This window comes from Chaetodon trifascialis, chromosome 17 (genome assembly GCF_039877785.1).
Source record: "Chaetodon trifascialis isolate fChaTrf1 chromosome 17, fChaTrf1.hap1, whole genome shotgun sequence".
Taxonomy (NCBI): domain Eukaryota; kingdom Metazoa; phylum Chordata; class Actinopteri; order Chaetodontiformes; family Chaetodontidae; genus Chaetodon; species Chaetodon trifascialis.
This window is the reverse complement of record NC_092072.1, coordinates 8985544-9006196: the sequence shown is the minus strand read 5'-3', so window position 1 is coordinate 9006196 and position 20653 is coordinate 8985544. Positions and strand designations below refer to the sequence as shown.

The 20653-nt window shown below is 44.8% G+C and overlaps 3 protein-coding genes across 4 annotated transcripts in view; 1 reads left to right on the top strand and 2 right to left on the bottom strand.

Moving 5' to 3' along the window:
- akap9 (A kinase (PRKA) anchor protein 9) overlaps positions 1–7822 on the top strand; it is a 59309-nt gene extending 51487 nt beyond the window's left edge. For both annotated transcript variants that reach the window (XM_070984128.1, XM_070984129.1), the window contains 20 exons: positions 159–200; positions 342–1181; positions 1386–1443; positions 1736–1857; positions 2150–2338; positions 2439–2606; positions 3175–3280; positions 3412–3607; positions 3700–3850; positions 4021–4365; positions 4457–4756; positions 4890–5119; positions 5247–5352; positions 5527–5721; positions 5834–6037; positions 6149–6381; positions 6484–6578; positions 6661–6805; positions 6979–7109; positions 7288–7822. In XM_070984128.1, the coding sequence (XP_070840229.1) occupies positions 159–200; positions 342–1181; positions 1386–1443; positions 1736–1857; positions 2150–2338; positions 2439–2606; positions 3175–3280; positions 3412–3607; positions 3700–3850; positions 4021–4365; positions 4457–4756; positions 4890–5119; positions 5247–5352; positions 5527–5721; positions 5834–6037; positions 6149–6381; positions 6484–6578; positions 6661–6805; positions 6979–7109; positions 7288–7331 (3900 nt within the window). In that variant the 3' untranslated portion in view covers positions 7332–7822. The remainder of the gene's footprint in view (positions 1–158; positions 201–341; positions 1182–1385; positions 1444–1735; positions 1858–2149; positions 2339–2438; positions 2607–3174; positions 3281–3411; positions 3608–3699; positions 3851–4020; positions 4366–4456; positions 4757–4889; positions 5120–5246; positions 5353–5526; positions 5722–5833; positions 6038–6148; positions 6382–6483; positions 6579–6660; positions 6806–6978; positions 7110–7287) is intronic.
- An 83-nt stretch (positions 7823–7905) lies between these two features.
- On the bottom strand, positions 7906–12278 carry cyp51 (cytochrome P450, family 51). The gene is made up of 10 exons (XM_070984477.1): positions 11922–12278; positions 11733–11831; positions 11308–11484; positions 11066–11192; positions 10714–10888; positions 10462–10581; positions 9911–10106; positions 9290–9385; positions 8977–9145; positions 7906–8815 (listed from the first exon to the last, which is right to left on the bottom strand). The coding sequence occupies exons 1-10, from the start codon at positions 12084–12086 to the stop codon at positions 8637–8639; spliced, it is 1503 nt and encodes a 500-aa protein (XP_070840578.1). The 5' UTR covers positions 12087–12278; the 3' UTR covers positions 7906–8636.
- Positions 12279–13757: 1479 nt separating this feature from the next.
- Positions 13758–20362, bottom strand: krit1 (KRIT1 ankyrin repeat containing). Its single transcript, XM_070985430.1, has 17 exons — positions 20110–20362; positions 19014–19183; positions 18594–18750; positions 18339–18431; positions 18111–18240; positions 17788–18031; positions 17568–17683; positions 17253–17396; positions 17017–17173; positions 16411–16518; positions 15785–15941; positions 15489–15640; positions 15178–15344; positions 14945–15032; positions 14660–14866; positions 14344–14460; positions 13758–14137 (listed from the first exon to the last, which is right to left on the bottom strand). Exons 2-17 carry the CDS (start codon positions 19113–19115, stop codon positions 14048–14050), a joined length of 2229 nt encoding a protein of 742 aa, XP_070841531.1. The 5' UTR covers positions 19116–19183; positions 20110–20362; the 3' UTR covers positions 13758–14047.
- Between the last annotated feature and the right edge of the window lie 291 nt (positions 20363–20653).

Sequence of the window (20653 nt, the reverse complement as noted above, 5' to 3'; positions counted from 1 at the left end):
ATGCTGGTAGGTGGATTTTGTTAGTTCAGACAGAAAAAATGAGAAGCATCTTTCCTAAAATGTCAAACTGTTTGTGTCAACTCTTATTTCATTGTAGTAATGTTGGTGTAAGTTTTCATTTATACACATTTTAATCACCTACAATTGTGTTTTTAAAGGAGCGGGAAATGACCATTGCTCACCTTAAAAGAGAACTTGAAGTAAGTCGTTTTAACTTGTACTTAATAGGCTGTACAGTATAAGTGTATTTATATTTATCTAAAACTGATAAGATTGTAGGTTGCTTTCATGATACGTAGTTGTTTGTATAGTATTTGACCTTCTGCCCAATCATCCTCAAGGTAAAAGCGGAAGAAGACAGAGCCAACATGGCAGAGCTCCTCCAGGAGGTCAGAAACGACGCGGCTTCCACCAAAGAGGAACTCGACAGCTACAGGCAGCATAATGAGAAGCTTCAGCGGGACCTCCAAGCCCGTGAAGTCTCCATTTCTGAACTCAAAGAGGAGCTCCAGGAGGTGACACAGAATGTGGATACCACCAAAGAAGAACTCAGCGGCTATAGACAGCAAAATGAGAAGCTACAGGATGAACTCCACGCCCGTGAGCGCTCCATTTCTAAGCTCAAAGAGGAGCTCCAGGAGGTGCGGACAGCCTTGATGAAGGCCGCAGACTCTGGTCCTCCATCTCCTTCTCCCTCCCCTTCTCCCTCTCCGTCTCCTCAGCCTCAGTCCTCTGCTTCATCTTCCACCACCACCCAGCCTAAAAGGAAAGGAGGCAAACAACCAGCTGGCAAGGGAAGCAGTGCCAAAGATAAACCAGCGCTCTCCAGGAAAAACTCCAGCACCTCCAGCCAGTCCTCCAACAAATCTCACAGCGCTCGGCAGAACAGCAGCTCTGAGCAGCAACACATGGCTGTTACGCACTCCTTCACGCAGACCGACCCTCCCCAAATGTCTGACCTCGGCCTGGAGAGCAAGTCTCCAACCAAAGATGAGATGGAGGAGGTGATCGGAGAGTTCCAGGAGAAGATTGTACAGATGCAGGAGCTCCACGCAGCAGAGATCCTGGACATGGAGGCTCGGCATATTACGGAGAGCGAGAGCCTTCGAAGGGACACGCAGGCTCTGGAGGACGAGTGTAAGGCCCTCAAAGCTGTCATTGACAAGCTGCGCTCTACAGAGGTGAGGCCTGGAAACAAATCCAGACTATGTGCTAATTCTATACAATGTAATATACTGCTTATTAATCCTACATGGTTCATAGTACATATTAATTGTATACAGTCTTTGATACATGCTAGGGATGTACAATGATTATTTGTGTTGCTTTATAATTGTGATTTATCCAGTAAAAGAAGGATCTGAACCATGTTTAATCTCTTCTAGACCCCTTCATCAAGACAAGACCGTCCTACATCCCAGTTCAAAGATGGCTACACTAGTGGTAAGATACAGCACGTTTGTACAGCACAACACACTCCTACGTATTTTTGCAGCATTCATGAGTTTTTCAGGTTTTTGCTTAACAAACAATTCATAGAAATAACCTGAGTACTTCCTGAGAGAGCGGGCAGCTCAGTGTTTCTGCTCTTACTTGATGTGGCAGTAGAGTTCAGAGGGACTTGTGTTTCCCCTCCACACATAACACTTTCCAAAACTTAAAAGACTTTAATATACACTGGTGTTCTTCACCATTTTCAGTGATTTGTTTCAAGAAAATGTTTGTGCTCTTGCAGACAGCAGCTCAGACTACAGCCAGCGGACTGGTTTTGACCTCCCGAGCTTGCAGCAGGAGTTCAGGACGACTCCAGAGGGCGCCAGGAGAGAGACTGATGACCCACTGCCTGACCGGATCAAGGTACAACCTCCACTTATTATTAGCAGCAGTACATGATAATATGGCACTGAAACTGGGATTTTAACAATTACAGTGATGAAAATATTGATATACACAATAATACAGTATTTTAACATCCTTAAAAGCTTTAGTCAAGACACAGTATTTTCAAATAATTGTCTGTTCTAGCTGTGTGAGGTGCATGGAGAAATTACGCATTTCATGTGTTTGCATGTGCTTACTGTAAGTGTCCGAACTGGAGCAGAACAACTGTAAACCCAACAACATTTGTGTGTGTGGTGTTTGTGTTTAGACGTTGCTGCGTGAGGTGCACCAGGAGGGCATGCAGGTGCTCTCTCTGTCAGAGCTTCCTCTCTCTGAAGGCGAGCCGGGCAGCCAGTTCACCGTCCAAGGCTGGGTTAAGGAAAGGGAGGCCTTACTGGCAACCGTGGAGTCTCTCAAAGGCCTCATCACCCAGATGCAGACTCTCAGACAAACACAGGTAGAGGAAGTCATCACAGAACATTAAGTTTGTCAGAGCTCAACAAGTCTTCCACTGTATCTGTGCTCATGTCTTTATCTGCGTCTCTGACTTGCTGCAGACGTCAGGCAGTGTGGACTGGCGTGCGGAGCTGCTGGATGCAGTGCGGCAGGTGTTTATGAGGGAGCGCGGCGTGCTGAAGAGCGCCCTCTACAGCCAGTTAGACCTGCTGGACACCAGTGATGCCATCATCCACCTCAATCAGCTGGAGCGCAGACTGGCTGAACAGGTCAGAAACAACAGCTGAATCTGTAATCTGGCAATCACAGCAGTACACATAAGATGAAAGTAAAGGCCATTTTAAATGTACTGTAGCTAATTTATATAAGGTTTGATCTGAATCCTGTAAATGTTATAGTATTTATTAGAAAATATGTCAAAGCAGTTGGTTTCCTCTTATCGTAACTCCAAAAGTAAGTGCGTAAAGATTTATTTATACCAATTTTCAGAACAAAAGTTTCAAATGCTTCACAATAAAAGCATTAAATGTCAAACAAGCAGGATGGTAACAAATACAAAAATAGCAAAATAGAATTTCCAAAAATTTCAGTCTCCTTTCACTTGAAGTCAAGCTTTTTTATCTTTTCTCATAAAGATTTATGGAAGGCATTGAAACCTGTGTGAACTATTATTTGATGTTTTTAAGTCGTGCCACTAACTCTACTCAGTGGTTGATATGATGCAGTTTCAAAGTCGTGCTTTTTGATGGACAGGAACAACCTTCTCTTGTCTTTCCTCCCCTTCGATCATCATGTGTTGTGGTCTGTAACCCGTTTTTGTTTGTGATCCTGATGCAGGACGCTCAGCACAGAGAGGCGTTGGGTTCGCTCCACACTGCCGACAGATCCAGTCTCATCTCCGAGATTCGTCAGCTCCGTGGTCAGCTGGAGCACATTCATCAAGGTGAACTAATTTAAAAATTCCCTTGAAACCTTCTCCCACTCTGCTGATGGTGATTGATGATGATTCAGACTTTTTCATATTTGCTTGCTTGTGTTTATTATGATTATTATTCTTATCATGTTGTCCTTTAGGTGGCCAGCCTGCTGTGTCATTGGGCAGTGAATGTAGTGTGAGGGAGCAGAGGGAGGGAGAAGGAGCTGATGGCGCAGCAGAGGCTGGCAGGCTGCTGGTGGAGGAGATGAAGGGTGAACTGTCCCAGACTAAACTGGAGCTGGAAACGACGCTCAAGGCTCAGCACAAACACCTGAAAGAGCTGGACACACTCAGGTGAGACATGATGTTCAACAAACCCAACAACGCTCTTTATGACCAGAAACATCCGTTACCTCTGATCCCATTAATAACATCTCTGTCAACAGGGCAGAGGTATCGCAGAAGGCTGCTGAGGTGGACACACTGACCGACCAGCTGACGGAGGAGAGGAAGAGAAGCAGAGACCTCCAGTGGGCCATGGAGAAGGAGAAGTGTCGAACGGGGAGAAATGAGGAGAGTAAACGAGAAGAACTGGAGGTACAGCAAGAGCCTTTTTTAAGAGTTTAAGTTTTTCAGTCTGAATTTAAAAGCCTAACCTGTGACAGGCCTTCAAATTAGCTCCAGATAGACGGTGAATGCAGTAATTACTGAGGTTAAAAATGACCCCAGCCAATCTAAAAACAAATGTATTTCCATTGTCCTCCAAGGACCTGCACCTCAGTCTGGAGGAGCAGAAGAGCCACGTGGCCCAGCTGACCCTGACGCTGGATCAGGAGCGCCGGGCCTCGTCCCAGTTCTCCCAGCAGGCCGAACAGGAGCGCCTGAGCCTCCACAGACGCCTCCAGGAGCTCCAGGTCCAGCTGGAGACAGAGCGAGCCAAGGCCATGGAGATGAGCACTGCACTGGGGAGGGAGAGGGAGCTCCGGACGGGTGCCTCCTCAGACAGCGGTCCCTCCAATGAGCAGCGTGTTGAGGAGGATAGGAGGAGCCTGGAGGAGGAAGGGGGTCTGCTGGAAAGACTGCAGAGGGAGCTGGACGACAAGCATGCACAGGTCGGAAACATTTATCAATGTTAACGTCTGTCCTCATCAGTAAAACCATTTTTGTCTTAAATCTGGATTTGTCATCATTTTTCTTCCACAGGTGGTGCATCTCCTCAGTCAGGTGGAGGCCCAGAAGCTCGAAGTGGTACGAAAAGAGGAGGAGCTGACTTTGGGGAGTCAGAGGTCGAGAAGGGACCAGAAGGTGCTGCTGGAGGCTCGGGCCCAGCTGGAGAGGCTGGAAGCACAAATGTCTGAGGCCCAGGAGCAGCTGGAGAGAGAGGTGGAGAGTCGTAAGAGGCTGGAGGAAGAGAAGGAGAGACTGGAACAGAGGTTGAACCAGTTAAGAGAGCAGAGAGGAGGGATGGAGGGGAGCGGACCCCCACAGGCCGATGGCCACACTGTGAGTGTCAACAATCAGTCACACACTCTTAAAAAATCCTGACTTTTTTATCGATTTTTAGACATGTTTTTATTTAATTTCATCTAGTTTCATTTGAAGCGTGAACGCTGTGTTGTCATTATCTAAACTGCAGGCTGCCTGGCTTGGCGAGTCCACGGACCGCACCAAAGACTGGGTGCTCCAGCAGAAGAGTGGAAATGTTCAGTCAGCAAGCTCCAGCACGTCACCCCACCTGGAGGTCTCTCCAACAGCCCGCACCAGCGGACCACACCACGGTCCTTGGCGCACGGTCGATAAGATCCTGGGCAAACTCCACGTCGTTTCCTCCAAGATCCGTGGCATGGCGAACAAGACTACTGGCAGGTAATTACAGCGATGTAATCTGTCTTTTTATACTAACAGTGAATCACATGAAGGACATGCAGGACTCGTCTAATATAGCCATCTGGGAATTAACTGATTGCTTGTCATTTCTATCTGTTGTGCACAGGTTGACGGCAGAGGTCGACAGTGAAGAGTTATCCTGGGTGCAGTCCAATGTTGATGAGGTCATCACTATGCTGCAGCAGTCCCCAGGTCTACCCTCCATCCCCGAGGTCAGTAAGGGTTTGGTTTGATGGTTTAACTTGGATGGATGACATAAAGAGCCAAAATATGGACTAAATTCAAGCCAAAGCTGTTTGTTTATTTTTCTGAATGTCTGCTGTCTGTTGAGCTCCTAACATGAACCACACATGGTTGTGACTGCTGTGACTGTCTGTTTCCTGCAGAGCGTCTCCCTGCTGGCAGGAGGCTCCTCCAGCTCCTCCAAGTCTCTGACGGAGCGGCTGCTGAGGCAGAACGCAGAGCTGACAGGTTTTGTCAGCCGTCTGACTGAGGAGAAGAACGACCTGAGGAACCACACGCTCCGCCTGGAGGAAGAGCTCCGACGCTACCGCCAGGCTGGACTGGGATCAGGCGACAGTGTGAGTACATGACAGGAAATCAAACAATCAACCTTACTGTGTACCGAGATGTGTTTTCAGTTTGCGTGCAGAAGAGTGCAACTGAATTCCATTATTTCACTTCGTCCTGCAGTTCAGCAGCACGAGAGGAGTATCCAAGGCAGACTCATCAGGTATGCTGCTTTCCCAGGAGCGGGAGGCTTGGACAAGAGAGAAGGTCTGTCTGGAGAAAGCGTTACATCTGGCCCAGGCCCAGGTGGCCCGACTCAGGGGGGAGATCAGGAATGACACCCTGCGAGAGATCACTGGACCCGAGGCTGACAATGCTGCACTGAAGGTCAGCTGGAAGCAGCCAATAAGTCGCTGTAATTCATATCTGAAGAGTTAACTGTAGTAACAACTACTGTTTAGCAAGACTCCTCATTTTACTCCTTTCTTTTGCCTCCAGAGGATTTACGGGAAGTATTTGAGGTCAGAAAGCTTCCGCAAAGCGCTGATCTACCAGAAGAAGTATCTGCTGTTACTGCTGGGCGGCTTCCAGGAGTGCGAGGAAGCCACGCTATCGCTCCTCTCCAGGATGGGTGGCCGTCCATCGTTGTCCAGCCTGGAGTCCCTCAGTCAGCGCCGACGGGGGCTGATGCGCTTCCGCTCTGCCGTCCGAGTCTCTATCGCCCTCTCCAGGTAAGAAGATGGAGCTCTGTGTTGTTTTGGGCAGTTATGTTAATGACAGATGCACTGTTTATGCCATCCTGTGAATCTAAAACCTACACACGCTCTGTTCAGAATGCGTTTCCTCGTCAAGCGATGGCACAAGGCGACGGGGATGAGCTCCACAACCTCCTTCAGCATCAACAAGAATGGAGCAGGACAGACTTTAGGTAACCAAAACATACATCATGTGTTTTTTGGATGCTGCATTTAGTGGCGATGCTCATTAAAGTTTTACTCCTTCTCTCTCAGGTACAGAGGCCAGAGACTCACCTTATCTCCACCCGGGCAGCGTGGACATGTACAGGGACAGAGGAGGTGGAGGAGGAGGAGTCTCCAGCAGGGGGCGGAGTGGACGTGAATCTCCCAGATCGGCTGTCTCCTCCACACACCATAGGTGTGTATTAGCAAGTGGTCTACCTGGATTAGTCTATTCAATCCTAAAAAAATCCTCATCCTCCCTTGATATCACATATATTGATGTAAAAATCTAAGAAAATATGTATGTTATAGTGAGTGAGCTACTGTGTCAGTTGTGTTGGTGAAAGGTTGACATCTGTTGTCGTGCAGGTATCACATGGCTGGAGACCATGGAGCGCTCACCTGTTCCCACCTGCAGAGCTACGACCCCGACCGAGCGCTCACCGACTACATCTCCAGACTGGAGGCGCTGCAGAGGAGGCTGGGGAGTGTGACATCAGGTAACACACTCAGTACACTGTGTCCCAGTTCTGTACTACACACTCATTGTACATCTCTACGACTACACTTAATCAGGATGTGGGTTGCTTCAAAATCAGTGTCCCAGTATTCCAGTTACTGTGTTTTTTAACTGTATAATGTCATTTCCAGACTGATTAACTCTTATTTTCTGCACAGGTGCTTCTTCATATGCTCAATTGCACTTTGGCTTGAGAAGATAGATGCCGTCAAGTTGACTTTGGCTTGAAGAAACTCAGTTGCCTTTTCTCGTGCTGAGCGCTCTGCTGTTTTCTATCAGTCTGGTGTGGACTGTATCTTTCCATGTGGACCAAAACACATTTTTTTATTAGTGTACGACATGTTGTATTCAGGCTTTTTGTCGCCGGCACTTGAAAAACAGCTATGTTTGTAATTTGAATCTGCCTCGTTGTTGTGGATGAACTACAATCATGTATATTTGTCTAATGCTAATTTAAGACCTTGTGATTAATTTATATGCTTGTGTTGTATGGGTGGAGCGTTATGTAGAGAATGTTTGGGTTTATTGTTAAGGAGGCTGCTACTGGATATTCTACACTACACTGTGTTTTGTTTAGGACAGACAGACTACAGAGGACATTTGTAGAGAACGTATTTTTGTAAAGTGTAGGAGCTTTGAATTTTCTGGGTATTTTGTCAAAAACTGAAATAAAGAGGATTACATTATTTGAAAGAGTTGTGCATTTGTCATTCTTTGTTTACCTGCTTACTCGAAGATGAAAATCTCTTCTTTTCTGCAAAGAAACATAAAAACTTGGAGGGCAGAACACGTCGAAAGTTTATTTTGCTTTGCTCAACTGTTTTTACAGGCAGGTGATGGAGGCTGCTGTGCTGAATCATAGTTACTTAATAAATCTGGCAGGGCTGACAGTGTGTGGGAGCTGAGCTTTCAAAGCGTCTTTACAGAAAAGGAATCACGAGTGGAAACGAGTTTCTGCACAACAGAAGAACCAACATCACAAAGGACAACATGAACCAAAAAAAAGCTGTGATGACAAGAATATTTTCTGTGATGAGAAGACATTTCACAGGTGTGCCGTTCAAACAAAAGATCAGTTGGAGCTCCTCAATGAGGTCCAGGTGTTCATAATTAGTGCAGGTCATTAAAAAGCATGAATGGGATCATCCACTGTGACGGTGTGGAAACAACAGCCTCTGCTTGGTTTTCCACTGAATTAATGCTTTGTTGGACCCCAAAAAATGAATGAATGAATCACTCGTTTCCCTGCCATGAAGGCACTGTATTACTGACCATTTCGACTTTAAAGAATTCACATTGTGAACATCAGCATCTGTGTTCCAGTCCGAGTCAGTCAGTGTAATTATGTCTGGAAACAAGTCTCACAGATTCATGTATTAATGTTGACATTCAGAGCAAAGTGCATTCATCTAAAAGTCCCAGGAAGCTCGAGCTTCACTTCAAACGCTCGGGATGTTTGACTGTTTTCCTCGCGTCTTTGCTCCCTGCAGCGTTTTCCGTCACGCACTCACTGTTTTCTCCTCTTGTATCTGATGACGGGGTTGTGAGGGGTGTGGATCATTGTGGTGTAGTTGATTGTGGGGAAGTAGCCGTCCACCAGGTCGAAGTCGTACATGCGCAGTAAAGTGGACCAGATGGTTTTGATCTGGACGTAGGCAAAGTTCTCGCCGATGCAGCGATGGCGGCCTGAAGAGACAACAAAGGTCCAGTTTTGATTTAGTAAAAAAATTTTGTAAATCCTTTTGTTGTATATATTTCCAGTTTTTTTTCTTGGCTTTAAAGGGAGCACAAATCTTAACTTCTTTCATACAAGAGACTGTATTTACAAAATTACAGATTTTTCTTACCAGCTCCAAATGGCACATAGGCAAACTTCTCCCCAGCGGCAGGGTTGTCACTGAGGTAGCGGTCGGGCTTGAACTCCGTCCTCTCCTTCCAGGTGTCGTGCAGACGATGGTTGACAGTCGGGGAGACGCAGACCTGGTGGCCCACAGGGATGGTGTATCCTCCTGCAGTCTGGGGGAATAAGGAAGAAAGAAAACTGTCTCTACAAAATACTGACAAATATATTTTTTGATGATGAAATGTAAAAATCAAAACAGAATACATCTGATGATACAGAACAGGAACAAATGCAGCGGAGCAGGCAGGTGTTCTTACCTGAGGAGAGCGAGCCATCCTCATCATGGTCATGATGGGCGGGCGGAGACGCAGGGTCTCCTTCAAACAGCGCTCCAACAAGCTGAGATCTTTCAGCTGAGGACGAAACCGGGACAACAGCAGTTAGATTTCTCTCATCGAAAAGCAGCCAGAGAAACCTTCACCAGCAGCAGGAAATATATGGAGCATATCTGTAACATTTAGTAACATTTATTTGTTTTGTCTTTAAGCTTTAAGCTCTGGTAGTTTCCATTTTTTATCAGCAAAGGCTTATGTTAGTTATGCATCTCTATAACCTGCCTCCTCTCTTTCTTCTTCATATACTGGATAAAATCAATAAAGCTTGTAGCTTGTAAACGGTATCTTGATTTAGGGCATGCCACACATTTAAATGTTTATATATGTATACATTTCTACAACCAGGAGGTGGCGCACCCTCCTGTTGTCTTATCATTCAGTGGTACGGCAGAGCTGTGATGTAGAGCTGCTTGTGTGACTCACTTTATTAATTCACTTCAAATGCCACGATACCATTTTGTACAGTAGAGTACTGTGTGATTTTGTTGAAACAGCTTGTTTCTGTCATATTTCATCGCAGGCCTACGCTGCGCCGGGCCTTACCTGATCGAAGTCGAGCGGAGGCAGCTCTTCTCCACACACAGCCCTCTGCTCGGCGTAGCAGCGCTCCTGCAGAGCTTTGTCTCTGGCCAGGAAGAAACCCATCCAGGCGCTGGTGGTGGAGGACGTGTGCTGACCCGCCAGCAGGAGGCCAATCAGCATCCCCGCGATCTCGTTATCGTTCAGGGGTCTTCCGTCTCTGAGGGGGAAACAAAGTGGTTTTTAGAAATGTGAAGGGTTGTGATCACTGGATCACTTCACCAGTTCTGATGATATAAACTGTCTTTACATGTCTCATTACATTTAAATGTCCAGTGGTCCACAACTCAGTTCCCTTTAGTTATAGATTTAAATAAAGTATTAAGTACAACTTGCTGTCATGATGTGAGACATACTGACAAAATCTACCATCCTGCATCTTTCCAAACATTTGCTTACAAAGTCTGGATAATGATCCAATTCAACACGACAGAGCAAACGTGATCCAGCAGCATGAGCTCAGAACCGAAAGCATTTCCTGGATCATATCTTTGGACACTTTGGAGCTGGCTCACTTGTAGGTGGCATCGATGAGGGTCTGCAGGATGTCGTCCATTTTCTCTCCAGACTGCCTGCGCTTCTGAATCACCTTGAAGAAGATGTTCTTGATCTCTCTGTGAGCTCTGTCCCTTTTCCTAACCAAAAAAAGAAGATTGTATTTGTGTTAAAGTGTTAAAACTGTTCCAGTATTTTTGGACTTGTATCTTAAGGGACTGTCTGCTTCATCCTGTGGCAGACGTATGTGTCGTGAGCTCCTCCCGCAGTACCTGAAGCTGGGCAGGGGCAGCCAGCCGGGCAGGAGCCAGGCAGCGTGACTGAATCCTCCGTCCAGGTCGGCGTACAGCTGGGCCACTTGCTCATTCAGCATGCTGCGGATCTCCTTTCCGTGCAGGCAGCTGCTTGCCGTCAGGATGATCAACTCAGACAGAGCCTCAAACAGGTCTGAAACCAGTCAAAAGTTCATGCATTTAAGTTTAAGTTTTGGACTCAATATAAGTCTGTACAAGTTTGACATGACAAGCTTTGCCTACTCCATAAAACTTTGGGTTTAAGTGACCAAAACAAAGTGGAGGAACAGACTATTCATGTTTTAATCAAGTGATTTGTGAAGGATCTTACTTCTCTCCCCGCTGTCTCCCCATCTTTGAAAATACTCAATGGTCTCTGCCTCGATGATTTTCACGTGTTCCTTAAAACGAGCAATGTTCAGACCGGTCTTCAGCATCTTCTTTTGCTCCAGAAATATCTGCAACATATGAAAGAAAGCCTGTATCATAGCTGATTTCATACAACTGAAATACACACCGACCGCCCGTGTGGATCTGTTAATAAGTTTGATGTCACAGTTAAGGTGGACTCACAGGGTTCGGGACATCATAGGCTACTCCTTTGCCAAACACTGGCGTGGTCAGTCTGGAGTAGACGTCCTCTGCGTTCAGGTCCTCGTTCTTGCTGTTGAACATCAGCATGGCCGCTTCGCTGCCCAGCAGGTAGGTGAACGTGCTCCCCACCATGGTGAAACTGAACACAGGGCCGTACTGTGGGTTGAAGCAGCACATGGAGGTCAGGACAAAATAAATAACAATCAAATTCCTCTCCTATTTTCTCCTTTTCTGTCCCAAAGCCCATGTTGACAGTCTGAAACAAACATGTTTTCAGTGCAATATCATAGGACCAGCGATTTTTTTTGCATTTTTGACAAAAGATTACTCAAACAATTGATGAAATTGATGAAAACAATTGCAGATCAATGGACTAATAGTTTCAGTTCGGATGTAACACTTACTTTTTCATAAGCATTTTCAAGAAATTCAATGGGACTTTTCCCAAATGCAATGGCATGACCTAGGAAGGGGATGCTGGAGGGTATGTGAGGAGGGTATTTCTGCAAAAACAGACATGCAAACAGAAAAGATAAATACAAACTGTCAGCATTAACAATCATCTTTCAGTTTTTTGCTCTTATCTAACTCACCTGATCGTTGTCAACTGACAACGACTTGAGCATCGACTTGGAAACATATCCCAGAAAGAGAGTTATGACAGAAGCTGCCAGAACCACGGAGGTCAGGTGGTCGTTCACTTTCCCAACAGTGTCCCCGAGCAGTTTGCTGCTCATTTCATACAGATGCATCGACATTTTACCTTCCTCCGCTGGATCTGCCCTCTCAAAACAAGCGTCTCACGAGCTCACTAAAGCGTGGAAGAAATCACCTTTGTGGTGGCAAAATAAATGATTAAAATAATAAGTGAATAAGTGGACTCTCATTCAAAGCTCCGACGGCTGCAGTCCACCTACTGTTCATGTTACAGGACCGTTGGTGATATTTCCCCAGCATCTCTACCTGTCAACGCTGGTCTTGCCCCCGCCTGACCAACAGAGGCTCTCTATTGGCTGTTAACCGCGTGTCTGTCAAACAGTCGCCGCTGTGATTGGCTAGCGGTACCTGAACCGATGTCTTGCTATATGATGTCACTCCAGCAGGACATGGTCAGCGCCATCGATTGTAAGGATTTTTAATGGACGTTTATTTCAAAGTTGTGTCACTTGGCTTTAAATGCTTTGCTTTCCCTTTCGAGTGCGGTTAAAAACTTACTTTATAGTGTCTCATTAAGATAACAAAACATACCGGAAGACCAAGACACCGAAGAAAGTTAGCTAGCAGGCTGTCTGGTGTGTTTGAGGCGAATGGTGAGAGATGTCACTCACTGAACTCCCAAATATTATCTATTAACACGGTGGAAAATCTGACATACATCTCAACTAAAGCACAAGTTAGGCTTGAAATTAAGACATGTTGTAAGTGTATAAAACATTTTAAGTAAAAAAAAAAAAATACTTGCATAATGCTAAACCTGGAAAAACAATGATTTAACTTTGTTCATTAATAACGTTATGAGTCACACAACATAAGCAGAATTTCTACTGTATACTGAACACAAATGAATGTATTTCTATTATATTTTGTTTAGTACTCAAATATTAGCCACTCTTAATGCCATTAAAAGACACTCAGATACTCAGTCTGTTTGTGACATTAACCAGTTTTTTACATGGCTGCATCCTCTATGTCAGTGGGAGCCGGGGCCGGGGCGGGGCCGGGGCCGGGGCCCCCCTGGTGGGCCTCAGAAAATTGGAGGGAAGTTAAGAAAAAAAAACAAAGAAGCAAAACCTGTTAATAATATTAGTTAATAATATTCTTATGCTAAACAAATGTAATAATTATTGAATAGTGAACACACACACACAATTGAGAGAGGTTTGATTTCTTTTGTTCTGTTCTTGTCTGTCAACAGTTTGTTGAAAAGTTCATTATTTAGTGGGAATATAATACAGTGTTGAAAACATGTTCGTTAATGTGCTTATGCTAAACAAATGTAATAATTATTGAATAGTGAGTAAAAGTAAGAAAATCATTCTAAAAGTTGATTTTTCTTTACATATTTTGTAGCATTGTTGGTGGGTTTGCAAAGGGGGTCCCCAGCCAGAAGCTAATGCTGTCTGGGGGGCCATGGCATGGATACTGTTAGTTTGGGAACCCCTGCTCTATGTCACCAAAAAAACTTCACTTGCTTCTTCGAACCCCACGTCCATCGGAATGGACATGACATATTTCTGTCTCTAAACCAATAAATATCCTGTAATTGAATGATTTCAATAATGCTGGTTACTGATTGGATCCCGATTAGCCAATTACAATTATGTCATGACTTTGAGCACGCTCAGAGAGAGTGACAGACATCGGACAAGACAAGCATGGAGGAGCGACTGCAGAGAGGGAGGATTAAGTGCCGTGTTTGAATCCAACATCAATCCCTCAAAAACAACATTTTTTATTCACTTCAACAAAAGATAATGTGGCTCAAAGTGCGAAAGACAAACCACCAGCATGCCCTCATTCATACATAAACCAGTTTAATAAAACAAAACATTAAATAAACATATTTACATGTAATCAAAATATATGACAAGTCAAAATGCACTGTGTGAAGGTGTGAAAGCTATCGGTGAGCCCAATGTACAAAACGAGGCCGACGCCGCTCTTATTGCAGTCAGTGAGATCAACCTGCTCAGGGATCTTTGGCAGCTTCAACAGTTTTTCAGCCGTAGGCATATTTGTCTGTTCCGCCTTTATCATTTGGAGTCATCTGTCCGCTCAGCTTCATCAAAAGCTTCACAATAAGGCCAGCCTGTAAGGCAATAAAGAGCATAAAAGAGACAGCATTCATAATCTAACTTGACAATACTCATTTCCAGTTGTCATCCTTGAGAAGCGTTGACATCAAAATGTTCAGTTTTATAAATGGACTCTGGACTGGTTACTGTTATTATTAGCGATTGGATTTTATAATTCAACTCTAGACAAAAATAAGTGATTTTAAAAACAAAGTATTACCTGTTTAGTGTGCACAATGAAGTTCATTTTATTGTCACCACTGTGTATCTGGAAGTACTGGTCAGCGTGTCCAAGCTGCCACATGAATGTGCCATACTCTAAGCTGATGAGAAGGACCTGGGAGTGCAGAGATTTAACAGATGATCATACAGAGCATGCAGACATCACACTAAAGGTTCAACTAAAACACAAAGAAGGAAAACCCACATGTATTATTGATAAACTGAGCAAGATCTGGGGTGTGAAAACTCAACTCAGAAAGCTTTACATTTGGTGTTGCTTGAAGCGTAGAACACAGAATAACTGACGGTGGTACCTTGGTCTCCATATTCATGAGGTGTAGCCCCTTTGTGTTGACCCCGACGTAGACGCGGATGACTTTGTGGTTGCTGGCGCTGGCCTTGGTGTAGACCTGGCCTGTGAAGAAGGCCGCTCCGTAGGTCGGGATGTCCCAGCAGTTCTGCAGGAAGAGTCGCTGCAGGTGGTGCATCTCTTTACTGACCCCCTCGCTGGTGCTCAGTGCCTGTCAGAGGGGGGGAGAAAAGCCTGTCAGCGGAGCGGGCTGTGGGATTTCATTTAGAGACTGAAGCTTGGAGCATACCTTGTATTCATGCAGAATCCTGTTGGTCCAGTGGTACGCTTTGCTTTTCACCTTGGATATCGGCACAATTGATTTCAGGTTTTCCTCGCTGTTGCAAGGAAAACACAGAGAAATAAGACTTTTTGCTTCCTCTACCAACTGAAGCAGAATTAAAGATTTTAATTGCAAAAACAAAGCTTTCAACTGAATTTAATGTTCATATGCTGTTCATATGATGTGAAACAGCGTCTTACTTGAGGAACCCTTGCTTATGCTTCTTGCTCTCATAGTTGCCGTAGATGATCTGCAGGAGGAGGCTGGCCAGTGTGATGAGCTTGCTGTCTGGAGCTGGGAAGAAGCCTTTCAGGAGGCAGTGACGGGCCTCGTCGAACAGAATGAGGATGGCCAGAGGATCCTCTGCCTAAAACATTACAGTAAGCAGCGGACTGAGGTAGCCACATCAATCACCATCTCACATTTCCCGTCAAACGGTCCGTCTCTTACTTTTCTAACCAACATGTGCGCTCTAAACAAATAGGTTCTTGTACAAGACAAAGTGAGCTACCTTTTTCTCAATTTCAAGAGGCAGCCGGACGTCCCTGCGGAGGAAGAGCTGAGGTGTTTCCCTTTGAGGATCCAGCACCGTCAGGTCCGTCACAATCTCCGTCCAGATCCGCAGGTGCTGCAGGGGCTTGTGGTACGGCTTCAGCTGCAGGTCTGACACACAAAATCAACGCAGATGTTACTTTGACGCTAAAACGTCCCTCCTCTGACGGATCAGGTCATAGTGTTTGGTCACATTTGGTTCTACGGACACAGGAGGAATTCACATGAAAGCACGTGTGTCATGAGTGAACTCACGGAGGTTCTCGGAGCAGATCCAGATGGTAAAGTACTGCTGGGTCTCCTGCGAAAGACGCATGCCCTCCATGATCTGCTGCACCGTCGTGTTGTTGCCGTGCTTCAGCTCCACAGAGCGATACGAGCCGTCCATGCGGTAGATGCGCACCTTCTCATACTGTGGAACACACATACATACCATAAAGAAAGCCAAGTGAAGCAGCTTAATCCCTTTGACACGAAAAAGTAGTTAAGTTTTAAAAATGTTCAGGACATCAGACTATACTTGAGCAGATAGCACCATCTAGTGGCCACCAGACTTAACTGCTACAGAAATATGTCAATTAAAATCAAAAGTCACATTTCTTCACATTCCCCTCCAGCACTTGTATTGTTTTGTATTTGTACTCCCCCTCTCCTTACAGTTCCTTTACAAACATTGAAAAGACTGAAGCTTATAAAAAATATAAACACATATATGCAATGTCATAACTAAAAAAATAGAAAAGATTAGCCAAGTAAAATAGAAGCATCATGAGATCAGCATGAATTCTCTTGTATATGTGAGACTGATTTAAATAATAAATTCATAACTATTTCCTGTGGTGTTTGCAATACATTCGATGAATGTGTGATGTGTGACTCACAGGTTTGCTGCTGGCTTGCTGCAGAAGCTTCACTGTCTCCTCCCATTCGTTCTGTTTGTTCTCCTCACACACTTGCAGAGGGGATCTCTTCTGCTGGTCTTCTATGTGCTGGTGGTGGGAAAGTCAGTATCAATATTTAATGGTCATAGTCTACCACTATGATTGTCGTGTGAAATGTGATACGGTGCATCATTATACACAAATGCTTTGTCTAAAATAAAGAAGTCACTACACAAGTTGAGTTTAGATTAATACAATGAAAATATAAATTAATTTGTGAAGCTATCAACACGTTATTGATGCACACTGCATCAATATTGGCAGAAGGCCTCTTGATCTTTTTTTTGGCATGTGTATTACTGCAAAAGGGGCAGTTAGATTCAATTTAGCAAAGAAAATAAAAAAATAGTTCATGATCACACGTTGTCCTCTAACTCTTCCTTCAGCTCTGCAATAGAACATTGTTTTATATTAACTTTTTTAATGCTTCACTGTTAATTTGACGCTTTTGCAAATGTAAAAGTTTCTACATTGTTCTGAATGGAAAGTAGCGTGTGCAGCTGCAGTAGTGACACCAATACCATGTTAAAACATCAGGTTTCATACCCGGTCGATCTCAGGGTGCTGCAGCAAGAGCTGCACGATCTCTGCGTGGCCGCCTCTGGCTGCAAAGTGCAGAGGAGAGCTGAGCTGGCCGTTGAGCAAGTTCGGATTACAGTTACCTTTCTCCAGTAACAGCTTGGTCGCCTCGACTTTACCGTGCCTGGATGGAACCAAACAGAGCTTAACCACAGCTCATCATCAGCATGTGTGTATATATGTGAGATGAGTGTCAGACTCACCAGCAGGCATAGTGAATGGGAGCCCAGTGGTCGCTGTCCAGCTGCTTGACTGAGAAACCGCTGTCCAGAAGCTTAGAGAGCAGCTCTGTGTCTCCCTCACAGGCGCTGCGGTGGAGGGGGAAGTCGTCCACCCACTGGCGATCCCTGCAGAGAATTTTGTCAATATCGTTTCCTTATTAAGACTTCATGATATAGGTGGGAAAGCAAAAGAAGTAGATTAGAGGGGTGTCAGGAAACATAAAGGGAATGCTAAAGAACTGAAATGAGACTCAAGAATAAATAACAATGGTGGTTTGTGTAAGAATAATCCCTCACTTGTCTTCTGTCACACAATTTGGACCGTGTTGCCACTTCTCCCTCTTGGGGATCTGGATCTTGGAGTAGTCGGGCGCTCCGAGCCCAAAGTATGGGTTGATGATAACTTTGTCCACCTGCATCAAAGGGCAGGGAGGGTAGGAATGATGAAGGGAGGATTAGACAAATATATCAGTTCCCCATTTTTCCAAGTATCAACTGATGGTCAAAGCAGACTCACCCTGTTGGTGTACTGCAGATCAGAGCCGTAAAGCGGGTTGAGGATGCACATGTCTGCCTTCTCCAGGGACATCATCTTGCTCTTGATCTCCAGAGCAGTGTAGCCCATGTGCAGACCCTCGTCACTCAGTTTGCCCTCGCTGCTGTAGGCCGGGTTGCTGACATTGGTCTTCACCCGCTCCACAGGCGCTGGTCTGAACAGTGCGGGGATGGCGTGAGGCACCGTGTGCTGCTCGGCTAACCATCTGTGGGGGTCAAAGAGGCGAAGTTACAGCTCCCCAAAGGCCCCGTTCAAGAAGACCACGTTCTCAAATGAGTCCTCACTTGTCTAAGGCCAGAAGCATCTTGGAGGTGATGGAGCAGAAGTGAACGCTGGTCTCACTGCACACTCGCATGATGTCCTGGAAGCAGTAGAAGCTCGGGCTCCCCGCGCTGTAGACAGGCTTGCTGTTGTCTGTTCAGAATGATTTATTAATATCTTATGTACAGCTTAAACTATGTTTTACAATATCTAAAGCATCATTTTGCTACGATGGATTCTTTGTTGCTCACCTTTAACACTGACTGGCACAACAAAAAGCGAGGCCTCTTTCCCTTCATTGTCCCCATCAAGGGGGAATTTCTTCATGTGCACCACACGCTTTCCTGAAAGCCAAAATTGTGTTTAGATCAGAGATTCCCAGTCTGAGAGCTCAGAAACACCCAAAAATAAATTTGAGGGAAGGACAAAGAAGATGTCTTGAACTCATTCTTTCATAAGATAAGAAATATCCGTCAGTGTGAATATCACAAATGTCCCACCCTCACCTATGAAGCCTTGGTTATTGGATATGGGTCTGATTGTTTCGTCAACGTAATCCAATATGGATTTGGATTTGTCTCCTCCTGCTTGGATCTTCGTCGCCAGGAGAACCTTCTTTCTTTTCTTCTCCTTCCCCTCCAAAGGCACCTCAATCAACAGGATCTTTACAGGAACCAGAGGAAACATGCAGTTAAACACTGGACGTGACAGGAGGTCAACTGTCTTTGGCTGTTATTGAGACCAGCAGGCGATCTGCTGGTTCAGTATATTACTGCATATCAATATAACTGACTGGGAAAAAAAGACAATGAGAGTAAAACCACGCACCCTTAAAGCATAATAAAAATAAAACAGATAGTAAAGACAGTTAATGTCCAACCCATACAGTAGTCATACAACCATGAAACGGTGTCAGACTCATTTACCTCATAGGCTTTGGCTCTGTACTCCTTTGAGCTCAGGCTGACTTGAGTCTTTGGGCGAATGACAGCGACAAACACGTCCTCGAGGCTGTCCTCGTTGCCCATACTGCTGACTTTTTCTCAGTCCCGACAAAACATTCTACACGAAGGCCAAATGCTGTGGAGAGGCATCCCTGAAACAGAAGAGAAATGTTGGAGGTAACACACAGATAAGGCCTCTTTACATCAAGGTTAAAGCTGAAGAAAAGAAAAGAAAAATCTGAAACTATTTTGAGATATATATATATATTCCATTTAACATTCTCTCGTTTCAGCCTCTCAAATGGGAGGGTTTCTCTTCTTTTTTGACATTTTATAGACAGAAATATTTGTCTATCAACTGAGATGATAACTGGTAATCACATTCATCTGTAAGTAATGTACTGCCTGGTTTAGATCAGGCCAAATAGGTAATTTCTCATAGAGATCTCACCTCAGATGGGTTGTTAACTTATTTCTTTTAAGAACCAGACCACACACTGTTTGAGTTACATTTGTAATACATCACAAATATGACAGATTATATTTATATTTTCATGCAAAACACAATTATGACACTTGACACTGAAGCGTTTTGATCACACCTGTTATTTCTTATGACTGTGGTGTTAAGGCATGACATTGTTTACAGCATCTTTAAACCTGCCTTATGAACAAGTATCTGCAACACATAGGCTTCAGGTTTGCATTACTGTTCAAAGACATGGGTTGGCTGCGTGTGTATTACACAAATCAACAAAGCCGAACAGAAAACAAGCAAAATACTGTCGAATAAAACTGTCAGACATTAACAGCTCTCAGTGGAGAAATCAACTTGTTGAGTTCAGAGGGGGGTCCCGCCCCGGAAACCAAACACCCTTTTGTATTGAAACAGTTATTACACAAACTATATCATAAACTATGTTTTAGTCCACACCCCGTGCTGCTGGATCTATCAAGCACTGACTTATTCTCGTCCACAATAAAACACGATCAACTTTTTGACCTGAATCAGCAGCTGTAGCCGGGATGCTACACTCCCCATCACCGCTTTTCCGCTCGTTGAGCGGCTGAAACTTACCGCAAGCGACGTGACTTTTCCCCAGACGAACCTAACGCAGCTTTTCTCAGCTCTCGATGACTTTCGCTTTGTTGAACGTAAGGGTCCACAGCCAGGAGACCCCTCCAGGTAAACTTCCAGGGCAGATATTCAGGCTAAAGTAGTAACTTAGCAGGCCTTTAACTTGGGGCAGGTCTGAGGCAGAGACTGTGTAAGACAGGTCTGTAGAGACAAACAGAGGAGTCGCGTTACGTTTCATTACAGCAGCTTCACTTGGACAACAGAGGACCCTGGCGGTCAGGGGGACTCACTGCAGCAGCATAAAAAACTTTTAGCTGCACTAGGTATCAGCATTGCTAACCTGGATCTGCTTACTAAATTAAAATAAGAGCTGTTTTCTAAAATTAATTCTGCTACAATATAGTATATAGCTAATTAGGGGGACATGGTAGGTATATTTGATCAAATACAAATTTTTGGCAACAGTCTTTTCTTTTTCCTCTTAATTCATATCACTCCAGTGCAGCAAAGTGCAGCTAAAGCTAGCAGCTGGCTGGCTTAGCTT

What these genes read in the sequence shown, in the direction of transcription:
- cyp51 (XM_070984477.1), bottom strand. Translation starts at nt 12,086, where the DNA reads ATGTCGATGCATCTGTATGAAATGAGCAGCAAACTGCTCGGGGACACT. An exon ending in CTGCCCCTGCCCAGCTTCAG is followed by an intron (nt 10,582 to 10,713) that starts GTACTGCGGGAG and finishes TTTTTTGGTTAG; the next exon opens with GAAAAGGGACAGAGCTCACA. An exon ending in CTCATCGATGCCACCTACAA is followed by an intron (nt 10,107 to 10,461) that starts GTGAGCCAGCTC and finishes TTTCCCCCTCAG; the next exon opens with AGACGGAAGACCCCTGAACG.
- krit1 (XM_070985430.1), bottom strand. Translation starts at nt 19,115, where the DNA reads ATGGGCAACGAGGACAGCCTCGAGGACGTGTTTGTCGCTGTCATTCGC. An exon ending in CTCTTGAAATTGAGAAAAAG is followed by an intron (nt 15,345 to 15,488) that starts GTAGCTCACTTT and finishes GTAATGTTTTAG; the next exon opens with GCAGAGGATCCTCTGGCCAT. An exon ending in TCATTGTGCACACTAAACAG is followed by an intron (nt 14,138 to 14,343) that starts GTAATACTTTGT and finishes ATTGCCTTACAG; the next exon opens with GCTGGCCTTATTGTGAAGCT.